This window comes from Brienomyrus brachyistius, chromosome 12 (genome assembly GCF_023856365.1).
Source record: "Brienomyrus brachyistius isolate T26 chromosome 12, BBRACH_0.4, whole genome shotgun sequence".
In the NCBI taxonomy this organism is placed as follows: domain Eukaryota; kingdom Metazoa; phylum Chordata; class Actinopteri; order Osteoglossiformes; family Mormyridae; genus Brienomyrus; species Brienomyrus brachyistius.
The window spans coordinates 26,875,546-26,896,830 of NC_064544.1; the positions used below are offsets into that span (position 1 = coordinate 26,875,546).

General features: G+C 44.5%; 1 protein-coding gene and 1 long non-coding RNA gene across 2 annotated transcripts in view; one reads left to right on the plus strand and one right to left on the minus strand.

Moving 5' to 3' along the window:
- Positions 1 to 21,285, minus strand: part of LOC125705349 (uncharacterized) — a 180,831-nt gene that overhangs the window by 43,821 nt on the left and 115,725 nt on the right. The window contains exons 8-9 of the mRNA XM_048971878.1: positions 10,328 to 10,441; positions 9,540 to 9,659 (exon numbers count right to left, since the gene is read on the minus strand). Of these exons, the coding sequence (XP_048827835.1) occupies positions 9,540 to 9,659; positions 10,328 to 10,441 (234 nt within the window). The remainder of the gene's footprint in view (positions 1 to 9,539; positions 9,660 to 10,327; positions 10,442 to 21,285) is intronic.
- Positions 15,590 to 21,285, plus strand: part of LOC125705380 (uncharacterized) — a 104,711-nt gene continuing 99,015 nt past the window's right edge. Inside the window, exon 1 of the long non-coding RNA XR_007381496.1 lies at positions 15,590 to 15,763. This is a non-coding gene — a long non-coding RNA (uncharacterized LOC125705380). The remainder of the gene's footprint in view (positions 15,764 to 21,285) is intronic.

Consider the following 21,285-nt stretch of genomic DNA (forward strand, 5'->3'; position numbering starts at 1 on the left):
ACCCCAGAGGGATTGTGAGTGACGAGACTGAGAGAATTGGGCATGAGTGACCCAGCAGTTTCACTTTAGTGACACATGATCCTTCGCCTTCTGTATGTGTGTGAGTGGAGACTCGTACCTACAGCTGTGTGTTCAGTGATTTACTTACTGATAAACCAGGCAAAGACACACGCACACAATGTATAATATATGAGCCCTAGTGATTTGCACTCTGACTGACATGTTTCAAAAGGGGGTCGAGATGAGCATTATGAGAATGAATGGTATAAATGGAGGAGAGATAAGCTAAGGTTGGAAATGATGTTCTGGAGTGATAGGAGATGCTGTGTGTTGGTGCTATGGGAGTAAACGGGGGAAAGACTCACCCCTACACTGTAGGTGTGTGTGTGTGGGGGGGCAGGGGGCAGCCGCATGTGTCACTGGCCAAAGGTGCAGAGGATGAGAGGAAGGATCTGGGCCCCTGGGTGAGATGATGTATGAGTGCGGATGACTGGGAGTATATTTCAGCGTCCGATACATCCAGACAGTCAGTACTGGTTTGCAGTCCAGTTTGAGGGTAAATCTTATACAGTTAACAGACTGTGTCAGGGATACTGTGAATGGCCGACGATTTATAATGAAGCTCTGAAGACAGCCTGAGCTCTCTGGGCTTGTCACCAGGCACGGCTCTCCTACAGCATGTAGATGACTTTCTGCTAGCAGCGCCATCCGAAGGACAATGTGAAAAAGACACTGTAACACTACTATGCCATTTGGCAGAGCACCGGCACAAAGCCAGCCTGTCAAAATTATAATTCATGAAAACTGAATGTCTGGGGCATCATGTATCGGCCAATGGGAAGTCATTAGATGCAGGAAGAGTAACAGGGATTGTTATTTTTGCCCAGCCACCCCCCCCCCCCCCCCCCCCCCCTTGGAGGACAACTTTGTTTATAATGACAGTTTCAGTTACAAAACTTTAGCGAAGCTGTACCTCGACCACCTACATACTCCCTCAAAACAGTAAATAATAAAATTAAACAGGAAGGGAGAGAGAAGAGAGAGACTCGACAGGACTTTGAACACAGACACACAAATGGAAAGACAGACAGACAGACAAATTGATAGACAGAAATAAAGTGCATGTATATTTGTATCAGATAAATAAATAAATAAATAAATAGATGATGTGTGGGAATGTTTGGAATTAATTAGATTAGTTAGTTAGTAGTATGAAGTTGGAATGTAATGTATGTGTTTATTGGGAATTAGCTCACAGGCAAGTCTAGAGAGGTGATAAAAGACCCCAGACTTCTTGGAAATGTGGAAGTTGATGCTGAAATGTTTTTTTTTCCATTCACATCTGTTCTCTGAGGAGGTTTGACCACTGCATGATGTTTAGTGTGTTTCTAGTTTTCCAGCTTAACAGGATTGTTTTTTTGGCAATTGCCAAGGCAACGAGCAGAGGTCTGAAATTTGGGATTAGTGGATTTATTGTTGAATGATCACCAAGCAGACACAAGGGATGGGGATAGTGGAATGATACCATCCATAATACAAGAGATTGTGTTGATAACTTTTTGCCAAAAGTGTTGAGTTGGGGGACATGAGCAGATGGAGTGGAAATACTCATCTACAGTTTTTAAAGTTCAATGTGAACAAATATCACTCTCTATAAATCCCATCTTGTGCATTTTGTGCTGGGTGATGTGTACTCTGTGGATCACCTTATATTGTATAAGCTGAAGATTAGTGTTATTAGTCATTGTGAAGGTGTTCCTACAGATCTGGAGCCAGAATACCTTATCAGGAGTTAATGACAGATCTTTTTCCCAGGATTCGATTGGAATGGAAATCATTGAATATTTCTATTAATAAGATATTAGTTTATATAATTTTGAAATAATTTTTTTCTGACTTGTTATTTTGAGTATTTCCTCCACTAATTGGGACGGCTGTAGATTGTTGTTAGATGTACTTATCTTAGATTTCAGGGCTGCTTTAAGTTGGAGGTAATGAAGAACAAACAGCGGGGTGTGAAGTGAGAGGTGGGGTGTGGTACAGTCCCAACAACAAACAGCGGGGTGTGAAGTGAGAGGTGGGGTGTGGTACTGTCCTCACAACAAACAGCGGGGTGTGAAGTGAGAGGTGGGGTGTGGTACTGTCCTCACAACAAACAGCGATGTGTGAAGTGAGAGGTGGGGTATGGATCAGTCCCAACAACAAACAGCGGGGTGTGAAGTGAGAGGTGGGGTGTGGTACAGTCCTCACAACAAACAGCGGGGTGTGAAGTGAGAGGTGGGGTGTGGTACGGTCCTCACAACAAACAGCGGGGTGTGAAGTGAGAGGTGGGGTGTGGTACGGTCCTCACAACAAACAGCGATGTGTAAAGTGAGAGGTGGGGTATGGATCAGTCCCAACAACAAACAGCAGGGTGTGAAGTGAGAGGTGGGGTGTGGTACGGTCCTCACAACAAACAGCGGGGTGTGAAGTGAGAGGTGGGGTGTGAAGTGAGAGGTGGGGTGTGAACTGAGAGGTGGGATGTGGTACGGTCTTCACAACAAACAGCGGGGTGTGAAGTGAGAGGTGGGGTGTGAATCAGTCAATATACGATGTCGCTGTGAGTTCCTAATGTCTTTTTGTATTAATATGTTTTCTGTTCCATTCCTTTATACTTAAAATTGTTAAGCAATACCTCTGGTGCAACTATTGTGCAGAAATAGAGAAATAGCTTGAGTTTGTTATATTAGCAGTAATATATTAGAAGTAAACGGCCCTTTCCAGCTCGGTTTTAATTGAACTGCGCTTTTGGATTTATTTGTGTTTGAAATCAAATATACAAGTATGAAGTAATATTTTGAACAAAAAAGCAAGTTTGGATATTGGACGGGGGTTTGTCCTGAGCTCGCTTGAAACCACCATGACCGTGTACTGATGATACTGACCATTACTCCACAAATAAAAGGGAGCTTGTGATCTGCCTGCTGTCCCAGTGTCTGATGGTGCGTGAGGAAGCGGTAGGATGGGGCTGTGGGGGTGAACCTGTCACACGTGGGTAAAAGAAGCGACCTGGGCAGCCGCTCAGGCCAAGCTGCACGACCTGAGACCTGGGGACTGGATCGCGGTAAAGGACTAACGGAGGAAGAACTGGAGATCCAAGCGGTGACTGAGACCCTTCCAGATCCTGCTCACGATGCAGACGGCTGTGAAGGTTGGAGAGAGGGCCACCTGGATACACGCCTCACACTGCAGGAGACTACCGGAGCCCGGCGGGGCTCAGCAGGGACAACAGGAGGAGAGTCATTATGTGACGACGTGCCTGGATGAGGTGGACGAGTGCTGATTGGGCGTGCCCACACTCTGAGCACCAATACGCCACAAGAAAGGCACCAATCACTGGTCACTCCCATCTACCCCATTACACAGACATAAGAGGGACGAGGCAAGGATGCATCAGGGTTCCCTGGGCCCTTGTGACGGCCGCCATCACAGTGATCGTGACATTGGTGACAAATATGTTTTGTTTCGAAGCGAGGTCATAAACTGCACTACAGTAGCACCACCGCAACTCTTTTTGGCAGTACGTTAATTTCACAGCAAGAGTCTCACTGCAGACTGCATTGTGTTTCTCTGATGCCGCGTGATGTTAATGTCAACCTGGCAGAATTACTCTCCGGTCCGGCAGCCACAGGTGAGCCTAATCATACATGACAACGTACGGAACCTCACCCTATGGGTAAGGCAGGACTCTGGTTCTGTTCAGAGTGAGTGAGCTTCGCTGTTCCTACACACACATTATGAAGGCTGGAGGAGAGCAGTCAGGCGGATGCAGCTGTACCAGACCTAATGCGACGACGGTCGTTGTGCTTCTCGGGAACCCGTGCCTCACTGGGCAATAGCCACCGCTGCCGGTATGTCAGACCGCTATTGGGGGTGTGGCCACAGCGTATATTCCTGCCTCCTGCACAACTGGACGCTATGTTTCCCCACTACGATCTGGCACAAGCATGGAATCAGCTAGTGATTATCCATCACCATCTAGCACTATTTGTTAATGCCACCACTGATGCCATAACCGGAATCAACAAAGAGCTCAACCCAGAGCAGACTGATGCTGGATATCTTGCTGGTGAAGAAGGGAGGCATGTGGGCTATGACAGAGGATGAATGCTGCACGTACAGTATGTCCCGGCCAGTGATGATGCCGATATCTCTTTGGTTATACAGCACATGACAGAGGTGCTGAAGCAGCTTCACCGGGATGAACATGGCAGTGCCACCTGGGGGTAGCTGTATGGCCTTTTTTGGCCGGTGGACAGTGTACCTCACTGTGTTCCTTCCATTACTGTCACATTAATCATTAATCATCCTTTGCCTCTGTGCCCCCTGCATTATACACTGTCTGACCTGCATTATACACTGTCTGACCTGCATTATACACTGTCTGACCTGCTTTATACACTGTCTGACCTTCATTATACACTGTCTGACCTGCTTTATACACTGTCTGACCTGCTTTATACACTGTCTGACCTGCATTATATACTGTCTGACCTGCATTATACACTGTCTGACCTGCTTTATACAACAACAACAACAACAAATTTATTTTTATATAGCGCATTATCACAACATTACATTGTCTCAAAGCGCTTTACAGTATCCTCACCCAAAGCCCCCAGTGAGTAAGCCATAGGCGACAGTGGCAAGGAAAAACTCCCTAGAAGGAAGAAACCTTGAGAGGGACCAGACTCAAAGGGGAAGCCCATCCTCCAGGGGCCGGCAGGGATAGTCAAATAGAGAGAGGAGAGCAAGGAAGATAAGCCAATGCCGAAGCCGAGTCTTCTTCCAATTGCCAGGCAACCAGAGGTAAGGCAGCGGGTCATACATGGAAGATCAGAACGGCGAGCTGGATGCAGGGACGTCACTGGTGGTGGTCGGGTGTGCTGGATATCTTGATAGATTGAGGTCTCCAGGCATCACCCCCAGGAGGAGTAGGGGAAATAAAATGTACAATTAGGCATAGTAGAGGAGGCTATTGGCAGTGCTAAAAGCTAGGTGAGTACAATATGAAGTGCAATCTGCAAGCTCCGGCAGATATGGCTATGGCAGCATCAGTAGGAGGGAGAGGCAAGTGGGAATGCCGGCATGGGGAGTCCCTGAAATGTCAGCACTCCAGTTCCACAAGAGATTGCAAAGCTAGAGTGACAGCACTGACAATCCAGTTCATCCAAAGCCAATGGCACCGATCCCCACCCAGCTCTACACCTCACACTACAGGTCTGCCTGGGAGTGAAGAGTTAGCTAGGGCTAGAACTAGTGTCCCTATACGCTAAACTAAACAGGTGTGTTTTTAGTCTGGACTTGAATATTGAGAGTGAACCTGAAACCCGCACATCCGGTGGAAGACCATTCCACAGCAGAGGAGCTTTGTAGGAGAAAGCTCTGCAGCCTGCCGTAGCTCTTTCTACCCTAGGCACTAACAGATATCCCATGGCTTGAGAGCGAAGCAAGCGTGGAGGGTTGTATGTGGTCAGCAGTTCACTAAGGTATTCTGGTGCAAGGCCATTTAGTGCTTTATAAGTTAATAGCAGTATTTTATAGTCAATTCGAGACTTAACTGGCAGCCAATGAAGAGAGGATAAGACCGGTGTAATATGATCAAATTTTTTAGTGTTTGACCTGCTTTATACACTGTCTGACCTGCATTATACACTGTCTGACCTGCCTAATTAATCTGTGTCGAGTAGCAGTTCTGTTGAAAACAAATTCTTTGCCTTTCATGATGAAACAGACTGTTTTTATTATGATGCTGAAGTAATTGAATATTTTAAGTCAGGGTCAGAGGTTCTGTAGCATTCCCTACAATAAAGGCTGTATCGTTGAAATTCAACACAGCAGCGCCATCTAGTGGAGCAGTGGAGAGGCTTTTCAAGCTGGGAAATTTAGCGTTCACTCCAAGGAGAAACAGACTGTCTGGCAAACGATGTGAGTGACTCCTCCTAGTGAGATATAACCACTGGTTTACTAATAAATAAGCAACTTTATTGAGTTTATTCAGTGTATTTAAAAGTTGTTCCTCATTTAAATTTTTTATTTTGAAATGTTAGAAAAAAGCCAGTCTATTATTTTCCATCCATCCATTTTCTGTAACTGCTTATCTTATTCAGGGTTGTGGGGGGTCCAGAGCTTATCATGGATGATTTGGGTGCAGGGCAAGGAACAACCCAGTATGGGATTACAGCTCATTACAGAGCAGACACACACACCATTCACAGCTATGGGCAGTTTCGCAGCTCCAACTAACCTCAGCATGTTTGTGGACTGTGAGGGGGAAACCCCACACTGACACGGGAGAACATGCAAACTCCACACACATGGAGCCAGTGCAGAGACTCAAACCCTGGTCCCTGAGGTGTGAGGTAACAGTGCTAACTGCTGCACCACTGCGCCACCCTGCTATTTTATTTATATTTTATATTTACACCATGTGGTATATTATTCTTTTATTTTTTATATATTAATATAGTTTAATTCTGAGGCTTATAGCCTGATGTCAGTGCTGCCTTCACTGGCCTGTTTGAAATGCATGAAACATGCAGTTGTGTCTTGTTCTGTGCAGTGCTCTTTTCACTGGTTTTCACTCCCTCTGAACCCGATTTGTTGCCTTTCTTTACCTTATTAAACAACATAAAATGAAGAATTTCTAAATGTTATCCTTATTAAAACTGGGAAGCTGATATGTGGGTATATATAAGGTTTGGTGATATAGGCTAAAAATGACTGGAAATTAAATAAAACAATGCATCACTGCAAAGTAAAGCAAAAGTAAATGTGATGAGTAGCGAAACTAATTATTTTCCACGGGGAGTAATTAAGTAAAGTAATGCATTACTTTTTTAAAAGTAATGAGTAATACGTAATACATGACTTTTAATGCTGACCCCAATGCTGGTGGTGGGTGAGGTACAAACAAGCAGTGCAGTGAAATGGGTAAATTTCTATGCAGAGTTACCAGGCCTGGCTGGTATTACGGTAATACAGTAAACCGGGGAATTTTGAAATCGAAATTAGCCGGGACCCCCTCCCTCTCAATGAATTTTATGCCAAGATCTCAAAATTCCATAATAGTGTTGCTTTTGAAAATACTGTATACTGCAGTATATTGTCTGGAGGTTTTGAAAAATTAAACTGTAAACTGTAATGTGACAAAATTAAAACTTAAATACTGCACACAAATGCATAAAAACACTAAACTGCACTATATATGCAATGTTCTTGTAGTAAGGAACATATCAAACGATATACTGTAGATTTCATGTGGAAAATAACCATCTGCATGCCAACCTTGACTTAGGCTCACGCTGCCAGAGTATTATCACTCTGCCAGCCTATTGTCACTCTGCCAGCCTGTAATCACTCTGCCAGCCTGTAATCACTCTGCCAGCCTGTAATCACTCTGCCAGCCGTTTGTCACTCAACCAGGCCGCAGAAGAGGAGGCCAAAAGGGTTGCAGGCTATCAAACAGTGAGGCAAATGGTGAGGATTTGCGCACAGTAGAGATCGCACTTGGACTCAGACATTCCTTCGGTACGGTGTACAATCCACAATCCCAGGGTAGGGTGGAGCGAATGAATCAGACAGTCAAACAAAAATTGGCAAAAATCTGTGCACAGACCAAAATTAAATGGGTTGACGCATTAGCCCTCCCCCTTATGTCCATCAGATGCTCCATAAGTCAGGGAATGGGGTTTGAGCTCCAGACAGGGAGGCAATTCCCTGGCCCCCACAGGGAACTGAACTGGGGGCCAGAACAAAAGGGGGACGGGAATGCCAAAGCATATTATGATGGATTGCAAGTTCTCGTTTCAGATTTCTCCCGCCAGGTCCAAGAGGGGCAGTCACCAGCAGGCACCGGCAAGCCTCACACGGCGGAGTGGGTCCTCCTGAGAGTCATCAAGAGGAAGTGGTCAGAGCCCCAGTGGACCGGCCCTTTCCAAGTCACCGAGAGGACTTCCCACGCAGTGCGGCTGAAAGGGAAAGGAGACACGTGGTTCCACTGGAGCCAGTGCGCTGCGACGCAGAAGCCAGGCAGATCCGTAGCTGAGATCCAGGAGGAGCTCGCTGGGAAAGCACAGAGTTCTGGTTCAGAGGAACTAGACCCAACTCAGGTCTCCACAAAAGGGGCAGAATAATCCCCTGACCTGAGAAGACCGGCAGGGTAGTCTACCCCTGTCCGGCAGAAGAAGCAGAAGGCCTCATCCGACATCACACCACCGAGACCAGGATGGAGACAACTGAGATAAAAAGGGGGGCTTTGGGGGAAGACTGTGTGTAAGCTATGCGGTGTGCTGTGACCATGGATTTATCCATGTTACTAATGTTAGGATTCTGCCTGCAAGCCCTGTCCGTACGACTGATCACATCCACCATAGAGAAACGTGATCCTAGTCTACCACACATGATGCCCCTCCTCTCCCTTCCGGACGGGGAGGAGGAGATCAGGGAAGAAGACTTCCACCATAAGTAGTGATCTCCTCACGGAGATCAAAAGGGGGAGTCGCAATTCCCCAATCGCACAGGTGATCTCTTTTCAGAGATCAAAAGGGGGAATTGTGGAGAGCAATAACTGCAGGGGAACAAGGACACGTAGGGAGGCTCTATGCGTACCAAAGTTAATCTATTGACGCAGGCTGTGGTGACAGTTGCTAGGCAAAGGAGAACAACATGGTGTACCAGATAAGGCGAAATTTCCAGAAAGTGGAAAAGTACGGACAGGGGCGGGGGCTACTTGTAGAAGGGGTATAAGACAAACATGAACAGTAAGGAACTCGAACTCTGTTGGAATACGGTGTGTCGCAGAGTTCCCAGATCGATCTGATGGAATAAAAGGTTATTGGACAACTCATGCCTCTGGGTGATCTCTTCTCATCTATGGACCCGGTGGAGTCGGCGTACTCCAACACCAGCCTATTGTCACTGTACCAGCCTATTATCACTCTGCCAGCCTATTGTCACTCTACCAGCCTATTATCACTCTGCCAGCCTATTGTCACTCTACCAGCCTATTATCACTCTACCAGCCTATTGTCATTCTACCAGCCTATTATCACTCTGCCAGTCACTTCTTGTAGCAATAAAAGGTCCTTTTTTCAGCATTAAAGTTTGTAAAGAACCGACATGGGATTTTCATCCAGAAAACCGTCGACTCACTGGACGTTTTTTCTTTCTCGGTCCATTTTCTGTAAATCCTAGAATGGTTGTGTGTGAAAATCCCAGCAGATCAGCCAATCATATGTCAGGCACCAGCAAACATGCCATGATCGAAGTCACATAAATCACCTTTCGTCCCCATTCTGCTGTTTGATGTGAACATTACCTGAAGCTCCAGACCTGTATCAGCATGATTTTATACAATATGCTGCTGACATATGATTGGCTGATTAGATATTTTCTTCAAGAAGCAGTTGAACAGGTGAACCTAATAAAGCCCCTGAATGGAGGGAAACACGGGGAGAACATGCAAACAGCACACAAGGGGAACTTATACACGGACTTACTTATGGATGAAACCATGATGACCAGGAATGTAACTCCAGTTATTCCTGCTACGATGCCACGTATTTTCACTCTTTTTTTTCTGTCTTTAGAATATTTTGTCCAAAGCACAATGTCGACGACTGAAACGAAAAGAAAACAGTTAGCAAACATAAAATTTATTTCAGACAGAGAATATAGAACAAATGTGCTGAGTGTCCTGTGTTTAAGGCGCTGCTCTGCACAGCCCTGTCAGCTGGGGGATAAGGGGTTAAATCCCATGTCAGACACTGTGGTAAAAAAAAAAAAGAAGATATAAATAGGGTAACAAAAGGTAACCCAGGGTGGTGGGGGGGACTTTAATGCACAAACTGAGCCAGGGGCCTCCACTAAGAAAGGACCACCCCCCCCCAGAAGAGATACAGCTTGGATGGGAGGCCATACACACACAGTCACATGCTATTGGCAATTTATTGGTCTAATTTGAGAGAGAGACTTTGGGCTGCTGGAGGAAACTAGAGTAGCTGGTGGAAACCCACACAATACGGAGAGCACATACAAACTGCACACAGACACAGAGAAGTGGGACTCAAACCAGCACCCTGGAGGTGTCAGGCAGCAGTGCTGACTACTGAGCCACTGTGCTGCCCCATGGATACAGATAAACAGTGAATAAAACATATACTGCATTATAAAAAATGTAATTATGTAAATCGTCACACATTTCTGTGTTTAAATACAAAGCAGAAAATAAATCTACATGCATAATTCGAGTCCAATATTCCTGAAATCCATTTATAAACATACTCACTTCGGAATATAACAAAAAAGATGAAGATGAATATGATTCCACCAAACATTCCTCCAAATGCTGCTTTCTCAGCTGGAGATGGGGAATATTTAGCTGAGAACTCGATGAAAGAACCTGAAATGAGGTAAGAATAGTCAGTCAACAAGTAATTAGACACAAGAAAAAACAAATGCATTCAGTGGTTCATTTGTGTATCAGATGCTTTTGTCTAAAGTAATGTGTAAGTAAGGATCAGAGAGCAGGATCAGCCTGCGGTTAAGTTCTATCCCATAGAGTCACACAGGTTAGGAAGCAGATTAATAATCTTTTCTTTGTGTGGAGGGTTAGTCTTTGTAGGGGCATGGATAAGAAAATGTTGCCAATTAGCAGCTGCCCAATGTAACTGACCGCTGTGGATTTGCTGTGGTGTTTCGTTCATGTCCCTTGCTGTTAGTGCATTGTGCTGTGCTGTGGATGATCGTATTTCAGTGCTGTACTGGTTAACAGAAGTTATTCAGACCTCAATTCACTGTATGTGTGTGATTCTGAGGCCTGGCCGTCGGACGTTAGTGGGCCATCAGGCAGCGCATTACTTGTCAATGCTCTTATATTTGGGTTTATGTATGAATAAACTGTTATTGACTTTATGTCTGTACCAGCCTTCTTTGTGTGTCCGTTCAGATCACTGTTGTAATGGAGAACGAGTATTGTATTATGTTACAGTTATAAAAGGATTATGAATGGTTTATAAGCAGGTTATTAATTAGGTTGTAACACTTTGTAAATCATTAATAGACAAAAATACAAGGTATAACAGTTTTCTTTTTATTAATGAGTTACTACCATTTCTAAGTGGCAAAAGGGAGCCTTATTGTAAAGTGGTCCCCACTTTAATACTCCTCCTCCTAAGAAAATCTGTCACATACCGCAATGCTAGATCCATTAGTTCTAATCTCTTTGCTGGTTCTCTTCTATCCTCCTCCCTGTCTGACTTACATAAACTCCCTTCTCCTGATACTATGGTTTCCTTCTATAATGATACTATCTCTGTACTGCTTAATGATCCAGCCCCTCTAAAGACCAGGCTGATCCCAGCCACTCACTCTTGTCCTTGGTTCCCCCCTGAGCTCAGAATAATAAAGGCCACTGGCCGGCGTCCTGAACACCTTTATAAGAAATCTGGTCTCACTGTGCACATGCTTTTATACACTGACCACATCCACAAGTACAGGGACGGCCTACATGCTCACAGCCCACTCCCCTGTAGACCAGTGGTGCTGGATGTATATTTGCATAGCATGACACAGTACTGTTTGTGATTAAACAGATTTTCGTTTTAATCCACCACATTGTGATGAATAGAGCAAGAGAACAAAAACACAGAAATGGCTGTTGTGTGCCAGCCAGTGACTAGGTGAGATGGTTTAGCCTCTATGGTTTAACTAGAGGAGACATTGGCTGGGAGGAAAGTGCTGTGTAAAACCTACTATTTTGTTTCTCTTCTCAGGCAAGGCTCTCTAGGAAAAATCCAGATCACACGTATCTCTACAACTGAAAATTTATTTAGGGATGCACATATATACAATACTATACTACTCAGACCAATTAGCATACAGAAACCCAGAAAAAACAACAATGAAATGTGGTAAAGACTAATATCAGTGCCATACCATCCTCAACCATGGTGGGTCTCTAAAAATTAAGCTTAATGAAAATCTGAATATTAAATGAGCAAAGTGATTTGATTTCTTCTTCTATCCCAATTTGTGGTCTAAAAGCAATAAGGCCACCATCTGCTTTAGCGGAAATGCACTCCTTCAACCATCCAACCATTAAGATAGATCTCACCTTTTCTCAGCCCTGCTCAATTATTATGTCAAGAAGTCTAACAGTCTAGCTTCATAATCTGTGTTTGGTCACTGGTGCAGTATGTTTCACTCACTTTTATACCACAGGGTGTTCTCAGGAGAGCTTGACTGGTTCTTTCTTACGGTGATTGAAGAAACTTCTCTCATTCATGCTTAAGTAAATACATTCATAATGACAGTTTTTCAATGTTCTCCAACTTATATAAACACAGTTCTTTGGTTATCATGAGCTGAGCTGAAATAAAACTTGCATAAAAAGAGAGAAGGATATGTTGGTCTGAGTCTTTCTTATTATGGTGGGTTAGTAAAACACAGCAGCTGAATGTCCAGATGAGTTCAGATGAGAGGACATTAAAATGGGGCTGATATGGGCCACCCATATTGTACTTGTGTGCCGCCCATATGGGCTTGGGATTTGGGAAGAGGTGGAGACACATTGTCTTAATACTCTATGTTGTAAATTGAACACTATAAGAGTTAATAAATATTAACACTGCAAAAACAACACTCACTGCACACTGTAAAGAGTTAAAGATAACACTGAATGGTGTGGACCCATATAAACACCATGCAGTGTTAATTTAACACTGGCACATTTGCTGTGTAGGTTTAACCAGCTTCAATCACTCTGCACATTATTATTGCCATTGCTACCGATTAGTAGTATAGGACATGTACACACTTGCTGCGTAAACTCGCGTAGCGTCACTGTACCTTCCTCCTGCAGTTTCCTCCTCGGTTTGCCTGAATGCACATTGTCTACATTAAGATTCACTGCACAGACGCACAGAACGTGCACCTTATATTTAGAATGTGCCCCAGTTAAATGGGTCTGGCCACGCCGATGATCCAGCATGACTTCACATCAGACCAAAATACATAAGTGTCTGATTTTTTGCACAATTTTTCACAGACTCCGCCCACGTCACACAACATCCAAACCAACTGTATGTTGATTAATTATGTGTGGGTTGACTAATCAGTTAAATGATTACAGACAAGACTGTTAAATTTAATTAATATCATTTTAAAGGAACATAATCATTTGAATTGATTCATTGTTTTTATAGTGATCATTAAGTCAGAGGAAATGACTTAATGCAACAAACTGGAATTATATCACCACAACTTAAAATGCTACACTCAAAACTACCGAGTTACTACTCAAACAATTAATTTTTGAGTAAAGTCAAATTTGTGGAAATGAGTGAATCAAATGTTTAGGCAAAATTAAGTTATATTAACTTTTTAACCTTAAACCTCCTGTACAAGCATGGCCCAATACAGCTGAGCAGTGCCCGGCATTTTTACATTTTTTTGAAGCCAAAATTAACCAAATGAATCCTGTTTTTCCTCCTACTCGGGGCCGGCTTTAGACTGGGGCAAGAGGGGGCAATGCCCCCTTAAACAAACGTGCTGCCCCCTTAAATCAAACTTCTAAAAGTTGAGGAAGAAAATAATAGATTACCCATAAACTGAATATGCACGAGATTTACTACAGTAGCTGAAATATCCACTGGAAAAGTCACAAACGAGGTGATAAGTTTTACTTCTTGTTCGCTCTTTCCCAGCGCGCTCTGTTTGTGCGCGGGCTCACACAGCAGTCAGCAGAGATCCCCCCACTCACCCTCCCCCCAGCTAAACATCCAATCACTGTTAGTATGCAAATGAGCCGGTTTCTCAGTAGGCAGGGCAGAGCGAAATGAGCTGTGCGATTGCGGGAGGTTTAGAGGAAGCAGTCTCTCTCGTCAAAATCATAGCGATTCGTGAGATAATTAACAACTAAAAAAATACATCTATATTTGTACATTCAATGGGGGACTAGTGCATTGTTCTTCTCACAGTTTCAATCTGGTAGAGAAGTGTTTCTTTCTCGATCCCACAAGCACCACTGTGAGCCAGTCTGCTGCACAGAGCCGACTGGAGGACCTGTGTCTGTCGGACCTTGACACAAAGCTCAACTCTGCACTCAATAGTTTTCTCGTTTCATATACAGATGTAATCACAGCGATTTTAGTAAAGCTTATTCACTTTCCACCCCAGCTTCCAGCAGCTCACAAAGGGAAAGTTAATGTTGTAAGATGCATCCTTTTTTCCAAGCTTTTAAAAAGTGTGGTGCTGCTCCTGCCTGTACCAATAGCAGGAGCAATGATTCTGCTGCTGGTCCATCAGAGGCAGCAGCCAGCAGGTCTCCTCCAGTGGCATCAACAAGCACTGCTTCTCCTGTACCTCTGCCAACAACTGCTGCCCCAAAGCAACCCGCCCAGCTACCCAGTGACTTAAATGGCAATACACCATCCCAGCCAATACTGGGCAGTTACCCCAAACGTGTATTTGCTGGTACATCATTAAGATCATTCAATCCCGCCTGGTACCGCACACGACCATGGCTGGAGTACTCTGTTGTGCGGGACGCATGCTTCTGTTTCCCCTGTCGGAAATATGGCAGCACTATTAATGAGAGGGATGTAGTTTTTACCTTAACTGGTTTTAACACCTGGAAAGCAGCACTTGATCGAGACAAGGGGCTACAGAGGCATGTGTGCAGCCACAACCATGTGCAGGCTTCAACCATCTGAACTGAGCATAAAAGCAGGGAGGCCACAGGGGGGACAGTGGATTCAGTGTTGGTTGGTAAAACACAACTTGAAACAAACCATTACTATGCAAGAGTATTGGTAGTGCTGTAAGGTTTCTCTCTGTAAATGAGTTGGGGCTCCGTGGGACTGCAGAAACTTTGAGACATGATGCAGCGGCTAATTTGTCTAAAACTGATGGAATATACCTTAGAGAAGGATGAGAAGCTAGCAAGCATTGCTAAGGGTATCCCAAAAATGCAAAATACACATCTAAGGATATCCAAAATGAAATTATCCAAACACTGGCTGGCATGGTGCTTGGAGAGGTCAGGAAAAAATACGAAAGTGCTGATTCTGCAGGGTTTTGCCTCAAAAGTGATGGGACCAGGGATAGGTGCAATGTGGAAAATGTGTCTGTGATTCCAGAAATTCCATGCCAGAGGAGCATCTTATTGGGTTGCTTGACTTGCAACAACTTGATGCAGAGTACAGCACCTCTGAGATACTGTTACACCTTTCTGATGCTGGCTACAGTGTTGACAGTATACTGAGCCAGTGTTATGATGGAGCTTCTGTGATGAGTGGGGTTAGAGGTGGTGAACAAGCTCTGCTCCAAAAGAGGCTTGACGGATATATCCCATACATCCACTGCTACAACCAGCAACTGCACTTAGTGGGTGTGCATGCCATGCAGAGTGAGCCGTGTGCAAAAAGATTTTTTAGCCTATCTAGTTCACTCTACAACGTTTTTCACCACCACTATGTGCTCAATAAACATGATGCACCTTGCCTAAAAAGGCTGCTTGAGATCAGATGGACAAGCCACTATGAGGTGACAAGGTGCACTATGGATAATCAAGAACAAATCCGAGGCATCAGGCCAGCTATGCCAAATTCAGAGACATCACTTCTTTGAGACTGGAAAGTTCCTAGTGCTGGTGCTTGGTGTCTTGAAACCAGCAAATGCTATTCTACAGTCTCAGTCAGTTGATCTGTGCAGTGCTGCTGAAGTTGTTAGTGCAGCACTGGACTCCTTAAAAAACATCCGTGAGGATGACTGTTGGGGGGTGTCATCTCCTGCTGAGGATGACTGTTGGGGAGTGTCATCTCCTGCTGAGGATGACTGTTGGGGGGTGTCATCTCCTGCTGAGGATGACTGTTGGGGGGTGTCATCTCCTGCTGAGGATGACTGTTGGGGAGTGTCATCTCCTGCTGAGGATGACTGTTGGGGAGTGTCATCTCCTGTTGAGGATGACTGTTGGGGGGTGTCATCTCCTGCTGAGGATGACTGTTGGGGGGTGTCATCTCCTGCTGAGGATGACTGTTGGGGAGTGTCATCTCCTGCTGAGGATGACTGTTGGGGAGTGTCATCTCCTGCTGAGGATGACTGTTGGGGGGTGTCATCTCCTGCTGAGGATGACTGTTGGGGATGTCATCTCTTGCTGAGGATGACTGTTGGGGAGTGTCATCTCCTGCTGAGGATGAGTCACATCCAACACAGAGAAGGAGAACAATGAGCAAACACCTGGGTTAAAGTGTTGTGCTTTCAACTTTGGGCCATACAGACCCTGGTGACCCTACCATTTCCCCCCATCAGTCTCTGAAAAGATCCCTGCTCAACACCCTTGACAGGGCCATTTCAGAAATGGAAACTAGATTTTCACACAAGAATATTGACCTGATGAGAGCCATATCTAGTCTTGCACCCAAATCTAGCACATTTCTAGATCCCACCCTGTTGCACCCTCTGGCGGTGATGGCTGGCACTGTAGCAGATGTAAGTCTGAAAAATGAAGTTCTTGTGGCAAAACAGATGCTGCTCAAATTTTTTTCAAAGGAAACAGACCTGTCCACTGTGTGTAAACTCCTGCAGGAGTACAAGGAAGCCAACCCTGAGTTGCATAAATTGTATGTAACAGCCCTGGTAATTGGTGTGTCTTCAGCATCGTGTAGGAGTTCCTTCTCCACTTTGTCAAGGGTCCTAACCCCCTATCGTCGCACCATGTTACATAAAAGAAAGAGGAATTTGGTGATCTTAGCCCATGAGAAGTCCATAACAAATAGCTTGGATATGGATGAATAAGAGTTTTTGCAAAGGGAAACAGGAGACTGTTGTTGTAGAGTGGATGGAGGAGAAGGAGAGTGGAGCTGTTCAGTTGCAAACAGGGAGTTCAGTTGCCTGCAAACCAAACAAGCTTAAAACAAGACAAAAAGACAAAAAAGAAGAAAAAGGTTCAAATGTTCTGCTCTAAATCAGTTGTGTTCTGCAAATTAGTTTGACAAATGTATGAAAAGACATGGTGATTTGTTTTTTTTTTTTAATTACTATGCCGACCATTTTTAGTTTTGTACATATTGGCTATATAGAGAGGTCTTATTTTATTCTTTATTTTGCAAATTTATTTGAGAATTAGGTCATCCAATTAAGATAATTTTTTATGTTGTTGGTTGTAAAGATCTGGATGGATATTTAATTTTATTCTTTATTTTATTTTTTTATTCTATTTTTCAGTTTTATTTTTCAAGACTTGAATTGATTTTTTTCTTTTTTATAACTTTGACTACCCTTTTTAGTTTTGTTAATATTGGCAATAGTGAAAAGTGTTTTGTTGGGTTCAAATATGTTTGATATAGGCTATCCAATTAAGGTAAAGGTCATGTTTTTAGTTGTTATAAGCTGATGAGGAATATTTTATTTTATCTTTTGTTGTTTTATTTGTCAGTTTCCCCCTGAGGGATTGCCACCTTACCGTGGTCAGGGGGTTTGCGTGCCTCAGTGACCCTAAGAGCTACACCAGCAGAAGCTCAGCCTTTAGGGGGGACACCCAAGTTGGACAGTCTTAGGATAAAGGCCTGACAAAGTGCAATCCAATTACATGAGAAAGACAGTTATCCAGAACACCCCCGCCCCCAGCACCACCCCGACCCTTTCCCCCGCCTCCGTCGCCACCATGTGCCCCCCTCACATTTCTGTCTGCCCCCTCATATATGCCTGTCTAGAACCGGCCCCGCTCCTACCTCTCAATCATTCTCCCCCTTTAACCTTGCCTGTACTACTTTTATGCCTGTTGACAGCTTGACCAAACACTTACACCTCTACTTAAAGCATGTTCTTCTATAATCAATTCTCCAATAGGGTCACTGATAAACACGTCTCTCTTCCAGCTCTGTCCCTTCTTCTCTCAAAGCTGCTGCAGTTACTCTTGTCCTCAAGAAACCTGAGTTTGATCAATCATCTCTCTCAAGCTATTGACCTCTAATCTTCCTTTTCTGGCTAAAGTGATGGAAAGAGTTGTAACCACACAGCTACATGCCTTTCTTAATGGTAACGCACTATACCTGCCATTCCAGTCCCTCCTCTTCCTAATCTGCATCATTCCCTTTGGTCAGATCATTTGCAGATATGGCCTTAATGTTCACTGCTATGCTGATGATATTCAGTTATATATTAGTACACACACCTCCACTGACTCCCTTCCCAATACACTTACTGATTGCATCACACATTTAAAGCTTTGGATGCAGGATAACTTTCTAAAACTTAACACAGACAAATCTGCAGTCTTACTGCTCAGTGTGAAATCATTAGCTAAATACTCCAGTTTCTCTCTTTGTTTTGATGGTGTCCCTCTAAATCCTGCTACAGTTATCAGAAATCTTGCTGTCCTATTTGACTCCTCACTTAACTTTGATCTTCATATAAATTTCCTCTCCAAAATTGCATTCTTTCCCCTCCATAACATCGCTTGTCTGCGCCCATTTCTGTCCAGTACTGATGCCCAAACTCTGGTACATGCTTTTATTAAGTCCCGTATTGATTACTGCAGCTCCCTTTTCATTGGTGTTATATCTTGAGGGTCCTCTAGATGTCCTCATGGCTTAGGTTAAGATACATGATGGCCTGCTGTCCCATTTGTAACGTGGAGGAAAATGTTTGAGAACTACTTACTTAATACACTAAATTAGTTATTAAAGCTACTGGTGATAATTGGCCAGATACTAGGCTCCGTGTCACACTGCTGCATTGTCTGGGCATGGAAGAGCAGCATATTTTCTACACATTACCGGATGGAGGTACGACTTATGCGGCAGCTTGGTGGGCACTGGAAAATCACTTTGTGCCAAAAGTTAATGTGCTGGCTAACCGACATGCATTTCATGTCGCGCACGGTGACCAGAGGAATCGGTGAGTCAGTACATGGCAGCGCTATGCGAGCTAACTGTGAACTGTAACTTTGGTGCTAATGAAGGTGAGATGCTGAGATCAATTGGTGGAGCGAGCCTATGAACAGGCAGTGAAGAAGGAACTACTGATGAAGACGGATATTAGTTTAGACGAAGCAGTAGCATTAGTCACGCAGGTGGAATCGGCCCTAAAAACTGCTACTTTGCTTGCGGCTCCGGCAGCTGCTATATAAACCATAGCCGCTAAACTCAGCCGTGATAAGCGAGGGAAGTCATGCCAGCAGCAGTACCAGTCTGCTAAAACAGGACCAGGAAACAGGAGAGTTTGCAAATCAGCTGTTAAAGAGGTACTGTTGTTCAGGTTGTTCCTGAACTTACTGTTCTCTGCATGGAAACCAGTCCTTTTGCTGATAAAATACATTGTAATGTAGAAATCAAAACATCAGCTGGTCAATCTCAGATGGTGACGCTGATTGTGGATACAGGCTCATCAGTATCTATCCCACCCGAGTCAATTTACAGGAGACATTTTCCTGCCTGCCCACTGACGCAGCCACAGCTTAGGTTAGTTACATATGCAAATGAGCCGTTATCTGTACTGGGGTGTCTGGCTGCATCCGTCTCCTATAAGGAGGTGAAATACCCAACCATGTTTTATATTGTGGAGAGTGGGTCACCATTGTTAGGCATGGACCTGATCAGAGGGCTGAAATGCCAAATTGTTGGAGGCACAATGATGAAACCTACCGTGTCAGTGGGTGAGATGGGGACTGAACAAACTACACTGTTACGCTGTGTGAAAGGTTTTGTTCATCGAGTACAGGTGGAGGAGACAGTGAGGCCAGTATGACAAAAATTGAGACGAAGTATCATTTGAACGTCTCCAGAATCTGGAGTCATTGAAAGAACAGATGCTCCCCCATGGGTTTCCCCCATAGTCTGTGACTGTGTGTCGATTTATGGGAGCCTAACAAAAGCGTAATCATGGATTGCCACCCTCTGCCTCACATAGAAGACCTGCTCACAAAGCTCAGTGGTGCAACAGTGTTTTCACAGACTGATCTGAGGTCAGCATATCACCAGCTGCCACTTGCTGAAGACAGCAGACGCCTTACTGCATTCATGACGCACGATGGCCTGTTCAGGTTTACCCGGGTACCCTGTGGTCTGGCGTCGGCACCATCTTGCTTTCAGAAAAGGATGCAGACTGTACTTAAGGACCTTCCAGGAGTTCACAGCTACTTGGACGATGTCATAGTGCATGGTGCATCACAAACCGATCATGATAAGCACCTTAAAGATGCTTTACAACGTTTCACTGAATTCGGACTTCAGCTTAATCTGAAAAAGTGCGCTTTCAACCAGGAAAGTATCACATACCTCGGACATGTAATTTCCAAAGAAGGACTGCGACCTACACCCAGTCATATCACTGCTATTGCAGAGGCCCAGCACCTCGAGACATGCCCGCTTTGCCTTCCTTTTTGGGTCTTACTTCATGGTTCAGTAAGTTTCTTCCACACTGTGCTACAGTTTTGGAGCCTTTGAGAAATATTCTTTGTCTTGGAGCCCAGGCCAAATTTATCTGCAGGCTGATGAAGCTCAGTTTCCTAAAACTGAAAGTTATGCTCGTGAATAGCCCAGCTCTCTCGATTTTTGGCCCAAATTTATCTGCCTTTGGAACTACAGATGCTTCAGGTTACGGACTAGGAGGAGTTTTAACTCAGCTGCTTCCTGATAATAGTGAGAGAATTGTGGGATTTGCTTCTCACACACTGACACCAGCTGAGAGGAAGTATTCTACGGTCGAAGAGGAGGCATTGGCATGCATATGGGCAGTGGAAAAGTGGAGAACGTTCTTGTGGGGGCGGCGATTTACTCTCAGAACGGATCACCAGGCATTACGACACTACTGGCCACCAAGGGCATGAAACGAGCTGGTATGAGAATTGCCTGCTGGTCCACGAGGCTTATGTGCTTTCAGTATGATGTGACACACCGGCCTGGCATTAAGAATCAGGTAGCCGACTGCTTATCACGTATTCCGCTGCGCACCCTAGATGATGAGCATGTCGAAGGACCTGTCCTCGTGGAGGAAATATCTCCCCTGCATACTGCAGTGCCACTGGAATGTGTTCATGATGGAATGTGAGTCGTGTACCCAACTGTTACAGTTGAGGGTCAGAATGCAAACCGGTTTGCCGCAAGCAAGAAAAGATGTTTCTGTGGATATGGTTCCGTACTTTGTGGTGAAAAACAAACTTGCGGTGGAAGCCCCCCTTGTCTTCCGTGGGCCACGTCTGCTTGTGCCAGTTTCACTTCGTACGAGGATTATGCAGTGACAAGG